The 22212-nt window shown below is 44.9% G+C and overlaps 5 protein-coding genes across 5 annotated transcripts; 3 read left to right on the top strand and 2 right to left on the bottom strand.

The window, feature by feature from the left end:
* Positions 1 to 108: 108 nt before the first annotated feature.
* On the bottom strand, positions 109 to 1608 carry AOL_s00097g223 (uncharacterized protein; the record flags this gene model as incomplete). The annotated part of the gene is made up of 1 exon (XM_011126056.1): positions 109 to 1608. One exon carries the CDS (start codon positions 1606 to 1608, stop codon positions 109 to 111), a length of 1500 nt encoding a protein of 499 aa, XP_011124358.1.
* Positions 1609 to 2393: 785 nt separating this feature from the next.
* AOL_s00097g222 (uncharacterized protein) lies at positions 2394 to 8641 on the bottom strand (the record flags this gene model as incomplete). Its single annotated transcript, XM_011126055.1, has 9 exons — positions 2394 to 2819; positions 2890 to 3379; positions 3450 to 3975; positions 4048 to 4350; positions 5974 to 6330; positions 6401 to 6636; positions 6691 to 7742; positions 7808 to 7891; positions 7943 to 8641. 9 exons carry the CDS (start codon positions 8639 to 8641, stop codon positions 2394 to 2396), a joined length of 4173 nt encoding a protein of 1390 aa, XP_011124357.1.
* Positions 8642 to 10573: 1932 nt separating this feature from the next.
* On the top strand, positions 10574 to 12652 carry AOL_s00097g221 (uncharacterized protein; the record flags this gene model as incomplete). The annotated part of the gene is made up of 1 exon (XM_011126054.1): positions 10574 to 12652. One exon carries the CDS (start codon positions 10574 to 10576, stop codon positions 12650 to 12652), a length of 2079 nt encoding a protein of 692 aa, XP_011124356.1.
* A 545-nt stretch (positions 12653 to 13197) lies between these two features.
* Positions 13198 to 14188, top strand: AOL_s00097g220 (uncharacterized protein; the record flags this gene model as incomplete). Its single annotated transcript, XM_011126053.1, has 2 exons — positions 13198 to 13767; positions 13844 to 14188. The coding sequence occupies 2 exons, from the start codon at positions 13198 to 13200 to the stop codon at positions 14186 to 14188; spliced, it is 915 nt and encodes a 304-aa protein (XP_011124355.1).
* Positions 14189 to 15973: 1785 nt separating this feature from the next.
* Positions 15974 to 18628, top strand: AOL_s00097g219 (uncharacterized protein; the record flags this gene model as incomplete). Its single annotated transcript, XM_011126052.1, has 8 exons — positions 15974 to 16138; positions 16223 to 16336; positions 16396 to 16649; positions 16709 to 16920; positions 16983 to 17362; positions 17425 to 17787; positions 17869 to 18047; positions 18187 to 18628. The coding sequence occupies 8 exons, from the start codon at positions 15974 to 15976 to the stop codon at positions 18626 to 18628; spliced, it is 2109 nt and encodes a 702-aa protein (XP_011124354.1).
* Between the last annotated feature and the right edge of the window lie 3584 nt (positions 18629 to 22212).

The raw sequence follows: 22212 nt of genomic DNA, 5'->3' as shown, positions 1-22212 counted from the left end.
GCTATAAGCCCTCATATAAGTAGCTAATTTTCTAAGAGGTAAAAGTATGAAGTATTTACAATATAATATACATAATACAATATGTTTGTATGTCCAATGCATCAATCTTCACATCACCACCTCACCACCTAACATCCTCTGATCCCCTTCCCTCACCAAAGCCCCCATCATCTCCCTCAACCGTTCCTTCCCCTCCAAGACCCCCTCAGTCCTCCAAACCATCACCGTCCCCGGTAAGAAGCTATTACTCTCAAACACCCTAACATCACTCAGCACATCCGCCACAATCCCAGCCGTAATCTCATCGCCATCGACACCATTAACCCTCATCTCCTCCAACAGATCCAAAACCGCACTCATATCCCTATAACCCCTCCACTTAACTTCCAACATTTCATTATAAACGCCCACAGAGCAACCGATAATATAACTCTCAGTTCCCAACTGCTTAACTTTTTCAAATACGGCGGTGCAAGCCGAAAAATCGTTGTATTCCGTTCTCAGAAGTTTTATAGCTTCTTTCAGTAACTTCGGATAGTTACCTGTTAACCCTTCCGGAGAAAACGGCATGGTAAAGATATAACCATCAAGCCATTCCCATACTTCCAGATCATTACCACATAACTCCAACATCCCAGAAAGTTTCTCATACTCTGCTTTTCTTTCAGGACTCTCCATTTCTTCATCGATAGCATCCAACCCAACAGCTTTCCTACTCAATCCCAATTTCCCAGCAGCAGCAGATCTTAAAGAAGCGGGGAAATCCCCACGACTGAGTAAAGCCTCCATACTACTCTTTTCATCAACCCCATTCCTTTCCGGTCCAAAACTAACTTCATCATCAACTCCACTCTGAGGTCCCACAGCAGATTCAAAAAGTGCAGAAACCATAGGTGAAGGTCGATTATGTTGTAACCTTTTAGCCGGGGTAGCGTAAGATGACTTTTGTAGTAATTTATCAAATATCATATCGAAAATGACTTTTTCTCTTTCTGTCATATTTGTACGCGGTGAACTGGAGAGGTTGAGGAGGGATAGGGAGGGGTCTTCGGCTACTCCGTCTTTCGGGGAGGTTTTGTATTCCGGTTTTGTGTAGACTCCGCGTTCGTAGTTTTGATGGGTTGAGCGACGGTGGGAGAAGGATTGTGGGGATTCGGGGAATGATTGGCTGTTTGAACGGTGTCTACTGTTTCTTCCTCCTCCTCCTCCTCCACCACCCCCTCCTCCTGCACGGTCGTTTCGGAAGGGAGGACGGTATGAACCCTGTGAATCGTTGTTTCGGGGTTTGAACGACCGTCCATGGTTTGGTTCTAACGATGGCGATTCAATCCTCTGAGGCCGTAGACTAGCTTCCTCTTCCTCCGTGGATTCGCCAAGAAGGTATTGCCATGGTTCGTTCGAAGGTTCGAGGTTATACTTTGATGATGGTGATGTTGGTGATGACGATGACGACGATGGTGGTGGTTGGGTAGAGTAACACCGTCTTGTAGAAATCCTCTGAGATGATGATGATGATGATGTTGTTGTTTTTGCAAGAAGGGTTGGAATCGAACGAGAGTATGTGATTATATGACGACGGGCACTAGCAGGGTATAGGAACGAAAGCATTGTGGTGGGATATGGCGTATACGACGATGTCGATATCGATGTTTCGATAGCGGTGGGGTGATGAGAAGCGCCCCGCGATCTGAGGGTACGGCCGGCGCACCGGGTGACGGACGATTTAACGGTGTTCATGCGACTTATAAATAATCGTCAAATATGGCAATGAGTAGAGTAAAAAATTTTTGATTTTTTTGGGTTAATTGACCAAAGTGGGTCGGTAGCAGGTTTGGTGAGAGTTTGAACGTTAATCACGTTGAAAGAAGCCGGTTTATATCGAAAATGGGAATTTGAAGTTGAAAAGTTTAGGTTTTTCGTTGGTCGCTGTTTTATTTTGTTGGTGGGAAATTACCACGCGGCCAACACGTTTGCTCTGGCGATCCGGCTTATACTTCACGACTAAATGTATCGAACGAAAGAACCATAGGTCATCATAATTGTAATAGTAATAGTAATACTAGCCGTCCTGATATCCCGCCGAAGCTAAAGAGCTATATATAACAAGTTAAGGAAAATGAAAAGGAGAGGAAAAGCGGTCGTGAAAAAATACAAAGCAGAAAGTAGCTGCGTGGGAGAGAAATGAAGAAAGAGGCCCACGGTGACAAAAAAGATCAAAACGTCCATGTCCACACCGGCATCACTGTTTCCATACTGTAAAAAATAAAATAAAAAAGAGGATAGGAAGTACCGCGTTCTAAAACAAACCAAAAATAAAGCCCGCTCACAAAGCCTGCCTCCTCATTCATTCGTCGTTGATCTCATATACCCGATATGCCTGCCAACCGTCTCTTTTAAAACTCAACAGTAAACTCCCAAGTGCCATCCTGCAAACCTTTTGCTGTGGTATCTAGCAGGATCACTCGTCGGTTGCTCACATAAGCTGTCTTATCCATCATCTCAACCTTGATATTCGCCAACTGATCGGTGGGCTTCTCAAACAGCTCACTGAGAGCTTCGACCGCCATTTCCAAGTCCTTCTGATTGTCTTCAAATATAGTGGTCAAATGGTTTCGCTGTAAGTAGAAGGCGAAGGCGTAAGTCCACTTGAGTGTTTGTCTGCATTGCTGAAGAACTTTGGAGGCGGCGTCGAGGTACTGGACCTCGATCCATGACATGCCCGAAGCAGACTGAAGCATGGTCATTTTCTTCTCGGTCTTAATGTAGAGGTCCTTGTCCAGCTTCCCTGATTGTTCGTGGTTTGCGTAGCGGTTGTAGTACTAAAATGGTGACCGCCCCATTAGCCATCTCATCCGTAAGCCCATTAAAGAAAATAGAGAATATACTCACATGAAGGTACCTCTCCAAGCTAGCTCGGCTCTTAGCCTGAGTATCTCGGGCATCAATACCGCTCTTCTCCTCGTATCTGTTACAGTTGTACCAGCTTGTTCCGTGCTCGTTCCACGGCCCCATGCAAACCCAACAAAATTCATGCTTGCACTTTCGGCATGTCATATGGTTGCATCCACCGTTCTTCTCGATCGTGCTCTGGCATTTGGGACACTCCTTTGTGTTCGCCGAAATCCAGTTTGCAGTCTCGGAATCATCTTCGCACTTCTTCAACCATTTCTTAACAAGGCCGCAAGGACAGGGCTGATGGTCGTTGGAGCCACAGCCGAAGCAGAAGTGGTGCCCGCAGTCGCAGAGCACTGTCGGGACGATTTCCTGCAACTGTTTCTGCGAGACAGGACAGTCCACAACATATTCGCAGTTTGGCGCAGGGCACCAGCGCAGATTTTCTCTATCCTCTACATAAGTCCTATTAAGAAGCTCATAGTATCTAGAAAAATAAGACATGTTAAAAAATCTGTTCCGTCAACCTCGAGCGGGGAAAAGAGAGAAAAACTTACCGAGAGAGCACACCGACACCTGCCAACATGACAATCGACTTTGGATCAACCAAAACCTTACATCCATCCGACGGGCACTGTATCCTTATCGCTTCTCCTTCTTCCTTTATCTTTTGACTTAAATAATGTCTATAGCAATCGGCACAGTATCGGTGATTACACCTCAAACTGAATGTTGGAAGTCCATTTTCATCCTCACAGCAGATATCACACGCGAAACCGGGCACCGTCTTCAGTTCCGGCTTGTTGAATCCTGTTAAATCGACTCCAGCCTCCTCGAGCAGCTTCTGCGAGCCATCCATATATTGTTCAATCATGCGATCCTTGTTCCATTTGAAGTGACGAAGGAGAACGGCGCAATTTTCCGGGCTCATGGCCAAGATATTACAAGATTCTTCTATTGCGTCACTTTGTGCCTTTTTTATTTCGGCTTCTGTGAGAACAGTGAAATCAACTTCGTAAGCTTTCTTCTGAGGTTTATCGTCCTTATCATCGAGGTACTGGGTGCCATCTTCTTCCTCGAAGTCTGTGAGTATACATTAGTAAGCTAGTTTTTGTGATTGTTGGAAGAACCCGTTGTTAAACCGGGACAACCTACCGCTATCCATGCTCTCGTCCATGAAGTCCTCGTCAGAACCCCCAGAGAGAAAATCGTCATCACTCATTTCGGACATTTTCCCTTTCGGTTCGTTCTCAATAAGAGCGTCGTATGCTGGCGAGAAAGCGGCGTCTTCGTCGGTTTCGTAGTCACCGGCAAGATGTGGGTGTGTAGCGGTGGAAGAGTGTGAGCGTTTAGCTGGTCGCTCTTCGGCTACAGTAAGATTGGTGGGTAGGGTGGGTAACGGTTGGGAAGATGTTGGTGAGGGAGGTTGTTGTTCTGTAGAGGAGTCGGCGGCTCCGTCTAAGGGTAGGTCGTGTTGATTAGCTGCTGCCGAGGAGGTTTTTCGTTTCCGGGTAGGAGGGAACGTGGTGGATGGTTAGGAGACGAAAGACAAGGTTGTTCCGTTCCGAGAGAATGGAAGAACCTTGTATCGTCAAAGCAAGAAGAAGGAGCAGGATATATAAAGGAGAAAGGGTAAGAGAGGATGAAAATGATATGGATAGGTAGGTGTGATGAGTAGATTGGAGGAGGGGGGTGAAAATGGAAGGGAGACGAGGCGAGGCGAGGCGAGGGTGGAGATGGAGATGGAGGTGAAGATGAATATAGATATGAAGATGTATGTAAATGAAGATAAAGTTGAAGATGAAGATGAAGATAGAAGTAGAGGTGGAAGTGGAGGAACGAAGGAAGTAAGTTTATAAGTTTAGAGCAAGTAGGGCCAGGTTCCCAGGTTTAGATGGGATTCCCGTGGAGACCACGTGAAGTCTTGGAAACAGAGTGGGGAGCGGATCCACGAGTGAGCAACGGAGCGTAGGGATGCTGGATGAGATAGATACCGATAGACAAAGAACGCAGAGCAACAATACTTTAAAAATCAACAACAGGGAATCGATCGTGTGAAGGTACTTTGCAGATGGGAGGAAGGACGATGATGGCGATGTAGAGGTAGTGAGGTGGAGATGTCTGGTGGGAAGGGGGGGGGATGGAAGTGGTGATGGTGTTTTTGGTTGGTAATGAATTGGTTGCTTGCTACTCACAGCACTGTACTGTCACTACCTAAGTAAGTGTAACTTCGAATCAAAAAATCCTATTCTGACTTAAAAACTACAAGAAAAACAGCAGCCTGCTCAGACGATTATAAATGAAATGGCCCCTCCACCCTATGTATGTACTGGCTGATATGAGGTAAGTACCTCAGGCTTGGAGCTCGCTTTGTCACAGCCAGTCAGTTGTTAATTCGCAAGCCAAGTTGGGGAATCCCGCTGCCAGCAGGCGCAAGGGTCTCAGGCTTGGCCAGGATCGATGACTCCCAGCGTGACGCCTCACAGAGCTGTCTGCCAGCTAGGCATTCTTCCGTCTTACGAGCTATTCCCCATCTTCTTTCGCACATCGGATCCTGCTCATATACATAGTATAGGTAATTTAGATATATTACCTAGGTAGCTACTACGCTATGCAGTACGTGCTGGTATGATGTTCCGTCGGGCGGCGTCGAAATTATATTTTCGGAAAAGCCCTTAATGCCTTAAGAGACATGTACATACTTACATACATGCACGAGGTACATGTATGTATGCTGGTTCTGTATGTGCTGACAGCCAAAAGAAAATCCTCCATCATATCATGCATGCAGACAAAAAAACATCATGGTAAAGGCGGGTTTTTTAAAAAATACATAGAACTAGAAAGAAAAAAACAAGACAGGCCTAAGCAAGTATTTATCAATAAAACCTCATTCGCTCGCCGTTTCCAGAAAACCGAACCCCAAATCATGCAAATTGTAACGCAATGGCCAAAAAGGAAAAAAAAAGAAGGGGAAAAAATTATGTAGAACAAAAGTCATATACAAAAAAGAAACGAAAATGCAGAAAGCCGCCGCTACCACCCCATCTAATCAGTGGCTTATATACTGGAAAACCTCACTGACAACCCTCTCGTCCCCACCATACTCCCCCTCTTGTCTCAACAATAGATCCTCAATCTTCCCCATACCGTCTCCTGCAAAATGATTCCATGTGCTAGTATCACCGTATAATATCGCCGGCGCCTTCACATACTGTCTTCCATCTGGCTTGCATCTCTTACACTTGAATGTATCGTGTGTATCACTACGAGTATTAGTGTTGTACTCAAATAACTTTCTGAGATCTTCGGATCCGAAATGTCGTTCCACGTCCTGCGCCTCGTCTACGACACACGAAGAGAGCGACTGCTTGTGAGATTGTCGTTGGAAAATCTTCTCTTCGATCGTACCGGTAGCGATGAAACGGTACACAAAGCCTATGATATTTCAGTTAGCGACCAAACTATATTATTCATCTTCCGTAAATTTGGGAGTAAAAAAACTTACAATCCTTCTTCTGGCCATCACGCCACACACGAGCAAGAGCCTGCTGATCAGCTGCAGGATTCCAATCCGGATCAAACAAAACTAGACGATTGGCTCCAATAAGATTGAGACCGCAACCACCAGCCTTGCTGCTCAGCAGGAAGATAAACTCGTCTCCGTCCGGGTTATTGAACTTGTCCACCAACTTCTGACGCTTGTTGACGTTCATCGTTCCGTCTAGCCGAAGGAAGCCGTATCTGCCGTCATTATTAGTTTGGGTTAACCACCAATATCAAGATAGGAATGCTCACCCTTTCGAACGTGCCAATTTCTCAAACACATCCAAAGTCTGTGTGTAATTACTGATCAAAACAATCTTATCATTGGTGTCCTGGCGAATTCTAGCCAACATCCTGTCCAAAACAAGCATCTTCCCAGAGTAGCAGACGTTGACATATCTCCCATCCCGCCCTCTCGCTGCTTTCGGAACAAAATCGCTTGGGAAGAACTGTTCACTTCCATGGAGATCGTCCGGGAGCTCCAACAGATCTGGGTGATTGCACAGTTTCTTCAGAACATTGATAGCCTTGAGAGGTTTGCATCCAACACCACGAAGCAGTTTCCTGACTTCGGAGCTAGTAACAAAATGATTGTAGAGGTCTCTCTGGAAAGGTGCAAGCCCACAAAAGACAACGTGTTCGTATTTGACCGGTAGATATTTCGAAAGAATGTCGTTGGTGCGTCGAATAATGAACTTGTTGACAAGTCCGAAGAGTTCTTTCAGACGTTCGTCACCCTTCTCCCGTGTTTTCTCATCACTATTTGCATCACGACCCCGCAGAATTGGCATTTCGTACTTCTTGCGGAAGTCGGCACGACTTCCAAGGTAGTCAGGGTTTGCAAAATTGAGCAATGAGAAATATTCCGTCAAGTCGTTTTGGATTGGTGTTCCTGATAAGATGACACGACGCTTGACGTTCAACTCTGTCAGAGCGGTGAAAGTCAAACTCTCACCATTCTTTAGTCTGTGGCCCTCGTCACACAGCATGAGGCCGATCTCGGTACTCCCTAGCTCTTTGGCGTATAGACGAAGGGTTTCATACGAGACGATTAGGACCGGGCGAACGACCTGATTTCCGGAGGCGATAGCCCATTGTTTGAGCTGGCTGATAAGTTCTTCTTTGGTGGCCTTGCCGTCCACGGCGAACGGGTGGATGGTGCCCTCTCCCAGCCATTTTACAAGTTCATTAGCCCAGTTGCGAACCAAACTTGAAGGACACGCAATGACACATTTCCTAATTGTAGGCCTTCCAGCTTCTGGAGATTGTTTAAGAAGCGTCCACATAAGGGTGATGCATTGGAGCTATCATCCACGTCAGCAGCTTCTCTCGACCAAAAACGCACCAGATAGTATTAATATATTCTTACCGTTTTACCGAGACCCATTTCATCGGCCATGATACATCCATGCGCCTTGGAGTCAATAAGGCCTGTTGTTGCCCGATACAGAAACTACTTGCTGTTAGACTCATCTCATCAAGCTTCGGAGTTACTATTTCGTACCTTGACACCCTCGATCTGATGGGGTCTGAGCACCTTTGCCAACCTCGGATCGATGACTACGGCGACTCTAGGAATTTCACTAACATCTTGCTTCTTGATTCCCAGGATTTCATTCAAACTTTTGTTCGGTCGCCCTTTCGAAGACTTATCCGATGATTCAGGTTCCGGGGCACTAGGTGCCTCTTCAGGTTCCTCCTTCTTATCATCGATAGTAGGATCATAGAGAACGATTGCAAATTCACCGGCAGGATCATGAAGCGCCTTTGCTACAAAATTCGCACCCCGACGCATACCCAAAGCAATAGTCGGACGATCATTGTTGATACGAGACTTATCGATGAACGGAATAGCAAACCTTGAACGGAAAGTAGATTCTGCGTCTTTTACTTTGAATATCGGAAGCTTGTTCGCTTCACGGAGAGCAAGAACGGCACCAGGAGCCGTCCAGGATACCTCGCCGTCTTCGTTATCTCCATCAGCACCTGCATAATTGACCTTTCGGCGCTTACGAGGTGGCAAAGCGGATTCTCTCTTTGGAGCTGCAGAACCGGGACACTTGAAGGGTTTGAAGATGGGAGACTGAGAGGGGGTGGAGTTTATCCGATGGAGTTTTTTTGAGGGCGGTTGGGCGGTCGAGGGACGTTGGTTTTCGGAAAGTTGGGTCAGCGGCGAGCGGAAGGCGGGGAGTGGTTTGCTCATGGTGATCGACCGTTTGATGAAGAAGGCAGACAGCAGGCGAACCGTCAAGGAACCGGGTATGAAGTCGAGTTGGTATCACAAAAGAAACTACCAAATATAGGTAGTTGATTGGTAATCAATTGATTCCGCGATCTGGATAGCCAGAAAGGTACGTGGAGGGAGGGAGAAGAGGGGAGCTAAGGTGGAGTTTGAGGTTGATAGCTTGTAAGTGGAGCTGAGGTCAATTGTAATGAACGCGTGTTGAGGGGATGAGTCGCAGAGGTGGGACGTGTTGTTGTTGACAAAGTCACCTGGTCACGTGATACACAACACATCCACAACACAGAAGGGATGTCGGCAAGATCCGAATCTCGTCTCGAAGTCTGACTCGACCGGCTAACTGACAAAAGAGATCACTTCGTACATACATAGTTCCCAGCCGATAAGCCCAGTCGAACACGGTATCAACATCGGGAATGTTAACGCCCTCCCGAATACTATTTCAGAATCAAGGCCTCATGGATCTTGCATTGCATTGGCGACATGTTGGAACACCAGAAGCGAGAGTGGCTTGGCTGCGAGGCTGAAAATGAAAAAAAGAGTCACCGAGAAGGTTAAAAAAAAAAGTTGGAACGGCTAGGATGGGCCTTGAATCTACGTAGTATATATTACAGACCCCTGCTGGGCTAGATGGACAATTAATAGACAATCGGGATCGATAAAAGATCATAACAGATAACTGGCCGTAATTGTCATATTGTGGGGTTTAATAATCTGTACGACGGATGGTTCGAATTCGATATATCCCGCTGTTACTCAGAGTTGTTGCAATTGATGTTCATTAATCAATCGAATCAAAAGACATTTTTTGTCTTCGCCATATGCATCGTCATCCGGCAGTCTCCCTTGAGTCACAGACCTAGAAACGGAATGGACGGTCAGATTTTGGTTCTCTCTTTTTTTTTTTTTCTTCCTGGCAGGGTACATATGTGCATCGAGCAGGGGGGCAGCGGGTGGGGGAGGTTTCGTTCAACTGAACCTGCAGTTTTGGAGTGGATCCCGTAAAGCTTTGGGCTTGATTAAGGCACACCACCAGTCTGATCAGAGTTTGAATGACTCCATGCCTACTGATACCAACTTACATGATCAGGAACATCAACGTCAAAGTTACATTGGAAGGCCGATTTGATGAATGATGGTCACTATCGAGAGTGTTTGACAAGTTCGGATCTGTCTACCTGTCTGAGTGGCCTTGGGCAATGTGGCCTGGACCTCTTACAAGCTATCACGAACTAGCTAACACTCACTCTATTATACCATACACCATACACCATACACCATACACCATACACCACACACCATACACCACACACCCTGTGCATATGCATATCTGGTATGCGCATGTGTCTAGATCCCTCTGTATTTAACAACCTCCAGTTCCCCCCCCTACATCTTTTCTGGCTTCTTCTTCTTCTTCTCCTTCTTCCTTTCTTCTAAATCATCATCATCGTCTCTCATCTAGGAAGGTTATCAGAGTTAACCAACTTAGCTGGCTAGCGAGCTTAAGCTTACCCATCCGCTCTTGACTCGCCTACATCCTCCCTGTCCTCCCTCACCGTCCATAATCCTCGTTCCCTGCAAGGATCCGCCTCCAAAGTAAGAAACATAGCTACATCAGCTTGGATCCTTTTTGTCCAATTGGAAAATTATTTAACTGGTTGTACTTTCCGTCTACAGAACTTTGACATCGACCCCGTGGATATCTCTCCGTCGCCCGTCGTCTGTCGCACCCCCAAAAAAATTCACTCTCTTAACACCCTCAAAAACACATATACGCCCACACCCAATCTACATAATTGACATACCACCCCTCCTTTCTCCCTATTTTTATTATAACTTCTATTCCTGTTCTCATATTAATTTGAGAATCTAAATCACACGGTCTCTTTCGATATGGTGTTTATGCCAGGTCTCGGTGGGGATCCTGCAGCCATGGCCCTTAACGCTGGTCTCTACAGCCAAATCCCCCTCGGTGGGGCTGGCGGTCAACCCGTCCAAAACGATGAAGCTCTAGCTTCCATCCCGGGAGCGGAGATGGTGAAGCGTCTGCTCGATCAATATGGAATCGACTCTTCCATGCTTATCACTGTCGGTATGCTTCTCACCATCTTCAATTCGTTCACCGGTCTCTACACTTTTTTCCTCAGCATGGTCTACCAGGCAATGAATTTCTTTGCTGCCTACTTCCTCTCCAAAGCCCACATTCGGTCTAATGATGAATCTTTCGATTATGTTATGGAATATCTGTCCCGAAACGAGATCTCTACGGATTCTCGTCTGTTCCATGTCAGCACCCAGCAAGATACCATCCCACGCAAGCACAAGGCCATGTTCTACGACGGTGCCACATTCAAGGGCATCAACCGTCCGGACAGTGAATACGTTCAAGCCGATGAATACGGTCCAAAGCTCAAGTTCATCCCAGCATCTGCGAAGAAACACTACTTTTTCTTTGAAAGGACTCTCTTCATCATCGAACGAACCATCGAACATACTCCAACCCATAACAACAATGGGGGTGCTCGTGCTGATGATGAAACTGTTGACATCTGGACTGTTGGCCGAAACCCAGTCGCCCTCCGCCGGTTCCTCTCCCATTGCCGTGTTCTTTTCATGAAACAACAGCAATACAAGACCGTTCTCCACACCTGCGATACTTATGATATGCGCTGGTCTGCATCCCAAACCCGTCCAATCCGTTCCCTTGACTCCGTTGTTATGACCTTCAAGGACAAGAACCGTCTTCTTACCGACATCGCTGAATACTTGAGCCCAAAGACAAAGGCTTGGTACCAAGAACAAGGCCTTCCATACCGTCGTGGATATCTCTTTTATGGTCTCCCCGGAACCGGTAAAACATCCTTGACCACTGCTATCGCTGGTGCTTTCAATTTGAAGCTTTTCATTCTTTCCCTCGGTTCCCAGAACCTTCACGATAACTACGTCCAAGAACTTTTCATGTCACTTCCTCCCCGCGCCATTGTCTTGTTGGAAGACGTAGACTCCGCAAATGTCGACAGAGATTACGGATACGGCATGAACCACGACGAAGATATCGATTCCGAAGATGACGAGGAAGTTGACAAAGCTCTAAACCGAGGCCAGAATACCCGACGTCCATCTAATGTCTCCCTCTCCGGTCTTTTGAATGCTATTGACGGTGTTGGTTCCGCTGAAGGACGTGTTCTCATCATGACCACCAATCGACGAGAATCCTTGGATGGCGCACTTATCAGACCAGGCAGAGTTGACATGGAAATCGAATTTGGCCGAGCCAATCATGAAGTTTTGGAACAGATCTTTATCCAATTGTACTCCGGCAAGAAGCAAAACGTCTCATCGCTCGCCCTTGAAGCTGAAAAGAAGAAGACTGAAAAAGAAATCGCTGAAGAGGCCACCCACAAGCAGGAAATCGAAGAATTAGCTAAAGAGTTCGCTGCCATGGTTCCTGAAGGTACTTTCACACCCGCTGAAGTTCAAAACTTCTTGTTGCCACGCAAGAGAGATCCCAGGCTCGCTATTAAGGAACTTCGAGAATGGCTTGATATCCAACTCGACACCCTTAAGAAGTCCGAGGAGAAGGAGAAGAGAAAGCGCACCAAGTTCCTACAACGTCGCCAGAAATGGTTGAAGCAGAGGAAGCAATTGAAGATGCCAGCATTCGGTGACAGCGACGACGAGAGTGAAGACTATGGCAACAGGAAGAAGAGACGCAGTAAGGATTTCCTTGAAGGCATTACTGAAGAGGATGAAGAAAACAAGAAGGAAGAAGGCGAAGACGCCGAGAAGGAAAATGGTGACGATAAAACGGAAGCTAAAGAGGGCACAATCTCTGAGGGCAAGGAGGCCGCTGTTCCGGAGATTAAGACCGAAGCCGCGGACGATAGCAAGAGCAAGAAGAGCGAAGAGGGAGACTGGTCGGACGTTGAGACTAGCAGGCCAGCAAGCCGACCAACCGAACCCTCATCTTAAACCATCTACCTTCTACCTTCATAACTCACTTCCATCCTCACCACAATCTTTTTTAAAACCTCCTAACCTAAGTACCTATCTGTTACATTCTTGGTTTTTCATATCTGGACTGTTTTTCCAGCATCTTGAATGGTGTAAATACACGGTGTTTTTGGGATAGCCTATCATTGTACTGATTTATTCGTTTTTCTTTTCCCTTAATGTATTTCGAAGCGAAGCATGAATAATCTTGTTTGCGACACAGCTACGGGTGTGGTCTAGCGAGCCTTGTTCATATGGCGTTTATGAGAACGAATACATATCATTTTTTACCATTACTTTCCTAAGATAATACCCGGTAGTTTGTATAATTTGTCGTGATCCGTGAATTGACTTAATTTGCGAAGTTTCCGATGCGGTTACGTGTGGTTTACGAGACCAGCTGCATATACGTACTTGGTGTAGTTCAAATAAGTAGTAGCTATAGCTCCCAAGCTCTCCAACCCAACCCCAGCTCCACGAACCCTCGACACGCTTCCCAATCCAAACCACATCAACCACAAACCATGACCTCCACCCCCACCATTTCCATAAACTCCCCTCCAACCTCCTCCCGACCCTCTCTAGACTCCTCAGTCGCCCACTCCCGCCTCTCCTCCGACTCCCTCCACTCCCTCGCCTCACTCCCATCCCACGCGAGCACACCGCTAGCCGGGAACTCGATCCGCCAACCCCCCGGCGGCGCAACCCAACGTCGCAACCGCTCTGCACTCCGAGAATTCTATGGTTTAAAACGACGGGACGAAGAGTCGCCTAATCCCGGTGCTGTTACTCCTTCATCCATTCCTGGAGATTTAGGCGACGGAGATGGATTAGGCATTGGAAGTAGCACTACTACAGTGAATACTATTGCTGGGGATAGTTATTCTACACTTCTTCCCGCTTCGGAGCTAGACGGACCTGGGTTTGATGCTAAGGGGTGTGTGGATAGACTTGTGGGGTCGCAGGGAGTCAAGGCGTTATTAAAAGTTGAGAATGGGTTGGTTCATGATATTAGAGGGTTTGATGGGGAGAGGAAGAGTTTGGTTTATGATAATTATAATAAGTTGATTGCTGCTACTGATACTATCCGTAGTGTGAGCCCCCCCCCTTCCACTCCCCTTCTCTCTCTCTCTTTATAATGGCTTAACTCATGGGAATGCTTTTTTGTAGATGAGATCGAATATGGAACCACTCTCGCCAGCTACTACGACACTATTACCCGCAATATCGCATATAGCATCTGTTTCTTCATCACTTGTGGAAAATGTACACGCTCATGATCCCTCGACTACACCGGAAGCGATGAGGAAGGAACGGTTGAGGAAGAAGCAGGAGGCGGTGAGGTATATCATGGAAGCACCTGAGAGGATGGAGAAACTTGTGAAGGATGGGAGGAAAGAAGAAGCTGTGAAAGAGTGGGAAGTCGTTAAGGGGTATGTGAAAAGGTGGAAGGGAGTGGATGGGGAGGTTAAGGGGCTGTTAGAAAGGGGAGAAGAGGTGTTAAGTAGTAGGTGAGGGGTGGTTGGAGTACTTTGGTAGGGGAGTGTGATGCTCAACAATCACCATATACTCGCGGCTTTTGAAGGGAACATGGGATTCCTTCACGAGATGATCTGGAGGTCATTTCACTACAGGGAGATTATGATCACTGTGTTCTTGTTTTGGCGTATTTTATGCCTATGGGAAGCAAGCAGGAGTTTTGCATGTGCAGGAAGGATATATGCACTTGACAGGAGTACCCGGCGTTATAATAAAAGCTACCGCACAGCAGCTAGTGGCCGAGTGGTGGGGTTCACAGTGGCTTATTACCGGCTTTGGCTTCCCCAGGAAATGTCAGCCTGTGCATTGGTATGACATATAGTCTTCGTGAGGCAGGTCTCACGATGGTGTGTATTAGACACAATATATATTTCGACCACAATGTAGATAAAATCATTCAAAACGAGCCAGCAGTTTTCAATTCTGATATTGAAAACAGATTTTATTAACACCATTTTGTCGCTATAACCGAAAACTAGAAGCCATCATTACACCCTCCCATATGTATTAAACCCTTCCAGGGCTGTGTACGAGACAATATTATTAAGCCTCATGAATGTAATATATAGCCCACAAGGAACCACCAAAGCTACCTCCCACCACCTCCGCCGCCCGTAATTCTGCCGGACAGCCGTTGTGCAGCGACACTAAACACCGCAATAGATGAGGCAAAAAGGATTAAATTCCAAAACTGCGTTTCATCGATCTTTCTTAGTAATGCAAGCTCGAAGAAAGAAAGTTGTTTATATCAGAGATAAGGGAGAACCTTACAGCAGATCTAGAGTAAGAACTCTCTTCGGGCTCTGTTCTTGCATTTGCGAAGAGACGTCGTAGGTTTGGAAGGGACGCCTAAGTGATGACGACAAAAAATACGCGTTAGCAAGCACCAAGTAGATGATATCACCAACCTATAGCTTGGTTCATAATACATTTGCCTCGTCATCAATAGCACATACCATCCCGTAACACTCAGTAAGCAGAGGCCCCCGAGTGCAGTCACAGTTTGGTTATGAGACTAATCAAATCCAACTTTCCAGACCGTTGTAGAAGCATCGAAATCGAAAGAAATTGAGAAAACCACCACCACCGTGGACCGAGTTACGTGTGTTGGATTTTTGTTGGTCAGCCAAGATCTAATCTAATCTAATCAGTCCAATAGAGCTCCCAGCTCCGACCAGCAAGCCCAGCCCAGCCAGCTTCGCGAACCACACCTTTCACAACCTGTCTCGATTTCCACAAGTGCACAATCCCACGCCACATAATCACCTTCCATCTACCCTTCAACAACCCCCCATCAGTTTTCCAATCCATTTTCACAAACCGTTATCACGATACTTTTTGAAATAGCCTTGCCATCTTTTTTGTAGATTACCGAAAGAGACCCCCCCTTTTTTTGAACCGCCTAGCGACTCAGCTTCGCCGGGCATAGCTGAAATGATGGCGGTTAATCGGATTCGAAATGTATTCCAAGTTCCAAGGAAAGGAGAAACATTCGAGTTACGAAGCGGATTGGTAAATTAACTCCTTCCTTTTTTTCTTGCCTTAATGGTTATAATATTCGTTCGCAGAGCTAATAGTTACGATACATATAGGTATCCCAATACGCCCACGAGAGGTACATATTTACCCCCCACACGCACACATATACCCACGATATCACAAACCCTCCTATCCATACGAAGTAAAACCTGAATAACATTAATTAACCCGCCCTGTTTTTATACAAAAATAAACAGAAAAGATGCAATTCAACGAACAATCATGGCCATGACACTCGGCAAGGATGTCTCGGCGCTGTTTCCTGACGTATTAAAGAATATCGCTACTCCGGATCTCGACCAGAAGAAACTCGTGTACCTCTATCTGATGAATTATGCGAAGAGTCATCCCGATCTTTGTATTTTGGCGGTGAATACTTTTGTTCAGGTAGGTTTTGATTTGGGCATGGATTGGAGAGGGGGAAATCATGGGAATGAGACGGGAGGGAGGGCTGATGTGCGTGCGATGTAGGACTCCGAAGATCCGAATCCACTTGTGAGAGCGCTGGCGATACGGACTATGGGGTGTATTAGAGTGGATAAGATGGTGGATTATATGGAGGAGCCGTTAAAGAAGACGTTGAAGGTATGACGTCCGGCCCTAGTCTTAAATTGGATGCGGGTTCTAATATGGAGGGACTATAGGACGAAAGTCCCTACGTGCGAAAAACGGCTGCGATCTGTGTAGCCAAGTTATTCGATCTAAACCCTCAACTCTGCCTTGAAAACGGATTCCTAGAGCAACTACAGGAAATGATTGCAGATTCGAATCCAATGGTTGTTGCCAATTCCGTAACAGCTCTGGCAGAGATCATGCATTCTGCGCCGGAGACCGGGGCGTTGGCTATTACACCTGCGGTTTTGAAGAAGCTATTGTTGGCGCTGAATGAGTGTACTGAGTGAGTGGACTCTTTGTGAAAGGTTATTGGGTTTGTGTGATGCTAATGTGGTGATATAGATGGGGTCGAATTACGATCTTGACACAATTGGCCGAGTACAAGACTACAGATCTTAAGGAGATGGAGCATATTTGCGAAAGAGTCGTTCCACAGTTCCAGCACGTGAACCCTAGTGTTGTTATCTCTGCTATCAAGGTCGTCTTTGCGCATATGAAAGGCTTGAATTATGAGGTCGTCAAGACATATATGAGGAAGATGGCGCCACCACTTGGTATGCTCTTGACCCCATATATACTAATAATTGGGATTGATGTATTAACTAATGTGGGACAGTCACTCTCCTCTCCTCCGCCCCCGAAGTTCAGTACGTCGCCCTTAGAAATATCAACCTCCTCCTCCAAAAGCAACCGGACATTCTTTCCAAAGAAATGAGGGTCTTTTTCTGCAAATTCAACGACCCGCCGTACGTCAAACTTGAGAAGCTTGAAATTATGATCCGGATAGCAAATGACTCAAATGTGGATCAACTCCTGATGGAACTTAAAGAGTACGCATTGGAAGTTGATATGGACTTCGTAAGGAGAGCGGTTAAGGCTATTGGGCAGTGTGCTATTAAAATCGAGAGTGCGAAGGATAAATGTGTGAATGTCCTTATGGACTTGATTAACACAAAGGTCAACTACGTAGTCCAAGAAGCTATTGTTGTTATCAAGGTATCTTCATGTTCTGTCACACTCCGTGGTAAGTGGGGATTGATTGGCTAATTTGCGAACAGGACATTTTGCGGAAATACCCCGGATACGAAGGTATAATACCACAACTCTGCCAATCCCTCGACGAACTCGACGAGCCCGGCGCACGAGGATCGTTAATATGGATCGTGGGAGAATACGCCGAAAAGATCGACAACGCCGATGAGATCCTATCAACATTCATTGACGGATTAGAAGAAGAGGAGACACAAGTGCAGCTCCAACTTTTGACCGCCGGTGTTAAGTTGTTCCTGAAGAAACCACAAACACAGGCGTTGGTACAGAAAGTGTTACAATCCGTAACTACCAAGAGCGATAACCCGGATTTGAGAGATCGGGCGTTCATTTATTGGAGATTGTTGTCGAACGATCCGGCTTTGGCGAAGGTATTTGCAACCGGTTTGGTCAGGATATTCCGTGTGGGATAATAGAATAACTAACATATCTGGTGGGATCCGAAAAAATAGACAATCATTCTTGCTGATAAGCCACCAATTACTTCAACCATCAAGTCGTTACCACCTGGGCTGTTGGAACAGCTACTTTCGGAAATTTCTACGCTCGCATCGGTGTACCACAAGCCGCCAGAGACATTTGTTGGACATGGAAGGACGGGTGCAGATGCTCTGCAGAAGAGAGCATTAGAGTAAGCATATGCCCTTCCCCCTCTTTTTTCTCTATCACGAGAACATTTTTTCTCTCTTTCTTTCTTTCTTTTTCTTTTTTAAAAGAAAGCAGATTGCTAAATACGAAAATAATTTTAAAAAATTGTCCGAAAACAACAGGGAAGCACAACAAAACGCGCGCGAAAATCCTATTCAAGCAGCCGCCGTATCAGGCGGCAAAGTCACCAATGTGGATAACCTGTTGGATATCGATTTCGATGGCGGAGCACCTGCAAGTGCATCCACGCCATCGAACGATCTGTTCGGAGCAGACTCGGCGGAGACTAGTAGGGTCGCCAGTCCAATTTCGGGACTATCCGCGAATCCTGGCGGGATTCAGCAACCTGCCAATAATTTGGATGATCTACTAGGAGTTTTTGGTAGTGATGGTAGTGTGCAGAACGGAGGAGGAAATACGGGAGGTTCCGAGATGGATATTTTGGGAGGATTTGGGGGGATGAGCTTGGGAGGAACGACGAGCCCACCGCCACCACCACCTCAGCAAGGAGGACAACAGCAGAGATCACAGATGAAGAATGAAGATATTCTAGGATTGTTTTGAATGGGATAAAACAAAAAGGCGGTATTTCGAATTGGGGAAGTTTTTGTTGGAAGGTGTAGTTTATTGGCTGGAGGGGAAAGTTTGAGCGGTGTGGCTTTTTTCTCTCTCTCTCTTTCTCTTGTATAGGATTCTTCACTTTTTTTTTTTAAACTTTGCGTCAGGTGTGATAATGCAGATGGATGGATACTCTAAGAATAAAAAAGAATATACCTACCTCTTTTTTTTTTTTCGAATTTAAGATTATTTTTCGAATGAATCCTTTTAGTTTTTTGTTAAAACCTTTTTTGGAGGATTTCTGATACACGACTACATCATCGTACATCTGTAACCCTATAATAGGATATAGCTACCTATATCGGGGTGTAATGTAAGTACAATACATTGCAAATGTGTAAAAATTTAAAAAACCTGCAAGCCCAGATATCATGCAAGTTTTAGCAAAAGAGTTACCCCTCTCTGGAAGTAAAGTGGATACGGTAACTACATACATATCAGGACAGTTAAGCTACAGTTGTTTATACATATAAGGGTAAGTGCTTGAAGTATATATGTAAATATGTAATGGTATATAATTGGGATGAAACAAAAAAAAGGAACACGGAGCCCTTTTTCCGATTGTTCTCGCCTATTCATAAGCTTAAAATACGCCGTGCAGGTAGAGCGTGCGTCTGGGTTCCACTTCTGGCAGGAACGTGAAGGCTTACTTAGTTGATTCTTCTTCTTTTATTTTAATATTTGTGAGTCTGGTGACGGCGGGAGAGGTTTGAGGTATGTATGTCTTTCGATCTTTTGCATTTGCATTTGCATTTGCATTTATATTCACGGTTAGCGGTTATGTATGTATGTATGTACTCATTACATACAGGTTGGAGTTGTCTCGTCGCCAGACTCCTCAACTATGAGGTTGGAGATATACCTGGGTATCTGTAAGTAAGTAAGTACGCTGAAGTAGAGCTTTTGAATAATCAATATCGATATCAACTGCAAAATATTCAAAGTAATATATTATATATTACAATCTACACAAAAATTCAATACCTCCAAATGTAAACCAGACCCCTGGTTCTTTCATAATTAATATCTCTCTCTCCGTTTCATAATAAAAGGATTGAAAAAGAAGAAAAAAAAAGAAAAATCCCAAGACACAACCGGGACAGCCAAGACGCGGCTGGGCCAGGCGGACAAGGGGCTGTCCATGCCGATCGACGTCATCGATGCCGGTTCCATCCACGGCGCCCCGGCTGTTCTGTCTCCACTTCTTTTGGGGGAAAAAGAGAGAAAGAAAAAAAATTAAAGGGAAGGGAAAGGGAAAGGGAAGGGTGTGATTATGCGTTAATAGTGTACCCTTTTTTTTCTTCAAGATGCTTGATGCTTGAAAAAATTTAAAGTGCTAAGCTTAAAACCGGGTGAGATTTGCAAAGGAGTGTGGGTATACATGCTATTCTTTAGGAGGTTTCGAAGCAACGTAGGTAAGTAGTTCACGGGGGACGGTTTGATGTATGTAAGTCAATATGTACATGTATGTACAATACATTACACTACATACATCAAAGAAAAGAAAGAATAAAGTGGAGACCTCTCTTTTTCTTCCAAGAAAGCTCTCTCTCTCTCTCTCTCTGTCCCCACTTGTCATCGTGGCGGCAATCGAAGCTAAAGAAAGATTGGATTGTGATCTCCACTCTACATATTTTGACACGATTATATACAATTCATTTGATTGATTGATTGATTGGTCGGATATTGGTTTATCGGGATCCCGTTTGATCACGGTATGCATTACGTTTTTATTTATTTTTTATTTTTATCTTTTTTTTTAAAAAAAATTTCTATGATCATATGAATTCATCTTTAGAAATAATTTGGAGGGAAGACTACTAGCTTTGCATACTGATGCGAGGGATGTTTGGTATCCATTGCATTGGCATATGATACTTACATTATCCCCCCCGCTTGTCGGGTCGGGGTAGAAGATTGGATCGGTATTTTGACAAAAGAAACAAAAATAAAATAAAAGTAAATAAAAGTAAAAGAAACTGGAGATATCGATACTATGATTTTGATAATGATATGATATAATACTTTATGTATGTTTCGATACTGACTGATCGATAAGCGAGTGTCCGCGACGATGCGGGAGACCTTTTCATATGATCATGATACCGAGAAGGAGAAGAAGAAAGAATAATTCTTAGAGAAAAAAAACTTGTTATTGAACGAAGATCGGATCGATCCATATAGCGAATACAGATAGTTACCAATTAAGTAAGTAAGAGGTAAGTAAGTTAAGTATTCTGATATTTGAGATACGAAGGAAGTCGGTAAGATCTCATGTGGAACATGGAACATATCCTCGGAACAACAAACCCGGGTTCTTCTTAATTCTTCTTCTCTTAAGTTTAGAATAAACTTTGTTTTCTTTTCAAAAGTGATATGTCATAAAAAAAAAAAAAAGGGTTTTAGGGAAATGTCACGGTACGATGGGTAATGGAACTAGAAAACAAAAAAAACACCCGGCGATATAATGGTACAATAGTGGTACGAGTTTTTTTTCCTGTAGACAGACACAGACCCTGTTACCTACGACTTGTACACAAGGCGATCAAACCACCCCGCAGCTAGCTGCCAACTTATCTCCGAGCGCAGATGGGTTTTGTTGAAGCCTAAGGTGGAGGGGGAGAGAGAGAGAGAGGATCCGAAGTGGAAATGGAAAGGGAACCAATCGATTAGATCGGGATTTGATGGGACCACACCTGACCCTTCATTGGTCGGGGAATCAGGAATGAACGGAGTTCCCTAAAGAATATACATCTGTAATTTGCTATTTGAGAAGAAAAAAAAAAAAAGGTATAGCATTCCCGGGCGAACTTGTCATGAGGTGTACGCTAATTGTATATGTAAGTACATACACAGTTTGTACCTGTACGCGGGTATATTGATATTTGCGACTTTATTGTATTTTTATTATTTTTATTTTATTTTCTAATCTATTCTATCTGAACGAGGGGAGTTTTGTAGAATGTGGGCGTGTGCATGTGTAGGAAGATCGCGTTTGGGGATTGGAATTTTGATTGATTGATTGATTGATTGATTGAGCAATTCCATCCCGTCTTATCGATGTGAATGTTAGTTGTCTCATGGTTAATACGGTTGTAGATATACCTATCTACTATGTCCTATGCACATTAATTCCCGTCATGTTGCTGGTGATTTAGTTCGTGAATACTCGTTAGCCGCAGTGTAATTGAGAACCACTGCAAGGGGTACATACATACATACAAAGTACATACTTTTACAGATTCACAAAAATAAAATAAAATAAAATAAATAAAAAAAAAAAACGCCCTCTTCGACTAGGAAGATGCCTGTGGAAGTTCGAAACTCCTGGATTCGAGCGTTAAACGGGACATTCTCCACCCCGGATTCGTGACCTCTTTTCTTCTCCCCCTCCCTTCGATCATTTGCATTTTATGTACTATGTAAGTAAGTAAGTAAGTAAGTAAGTAAGTACACCCCTTTCTTTTCCCAGCGATCGGGAAGGATGGCTTCATATCTGGTTGGGATGAACAAGTGTATCATACTATACT

The sequence above is a fragment of the Orbilia oligospora genome, assembly GCF_000225545.1.
Source record: "Orbilia oligospora ATCC 24927 unplaced genomic scaffold scaffold00097, whole genome shotgun sequence".
NCBI lineage: Eukaryota > Fungi > Ascomycota > Orbiliomycetes > Orbiliales > Orbiliaceae > Orbilia > Orbilia oligospora.
The sequence above is the reverse complement of the archived record's forward strand: the minus strand, read 5'-3'. Positions and strand labels throughout refer to the sequence as shown.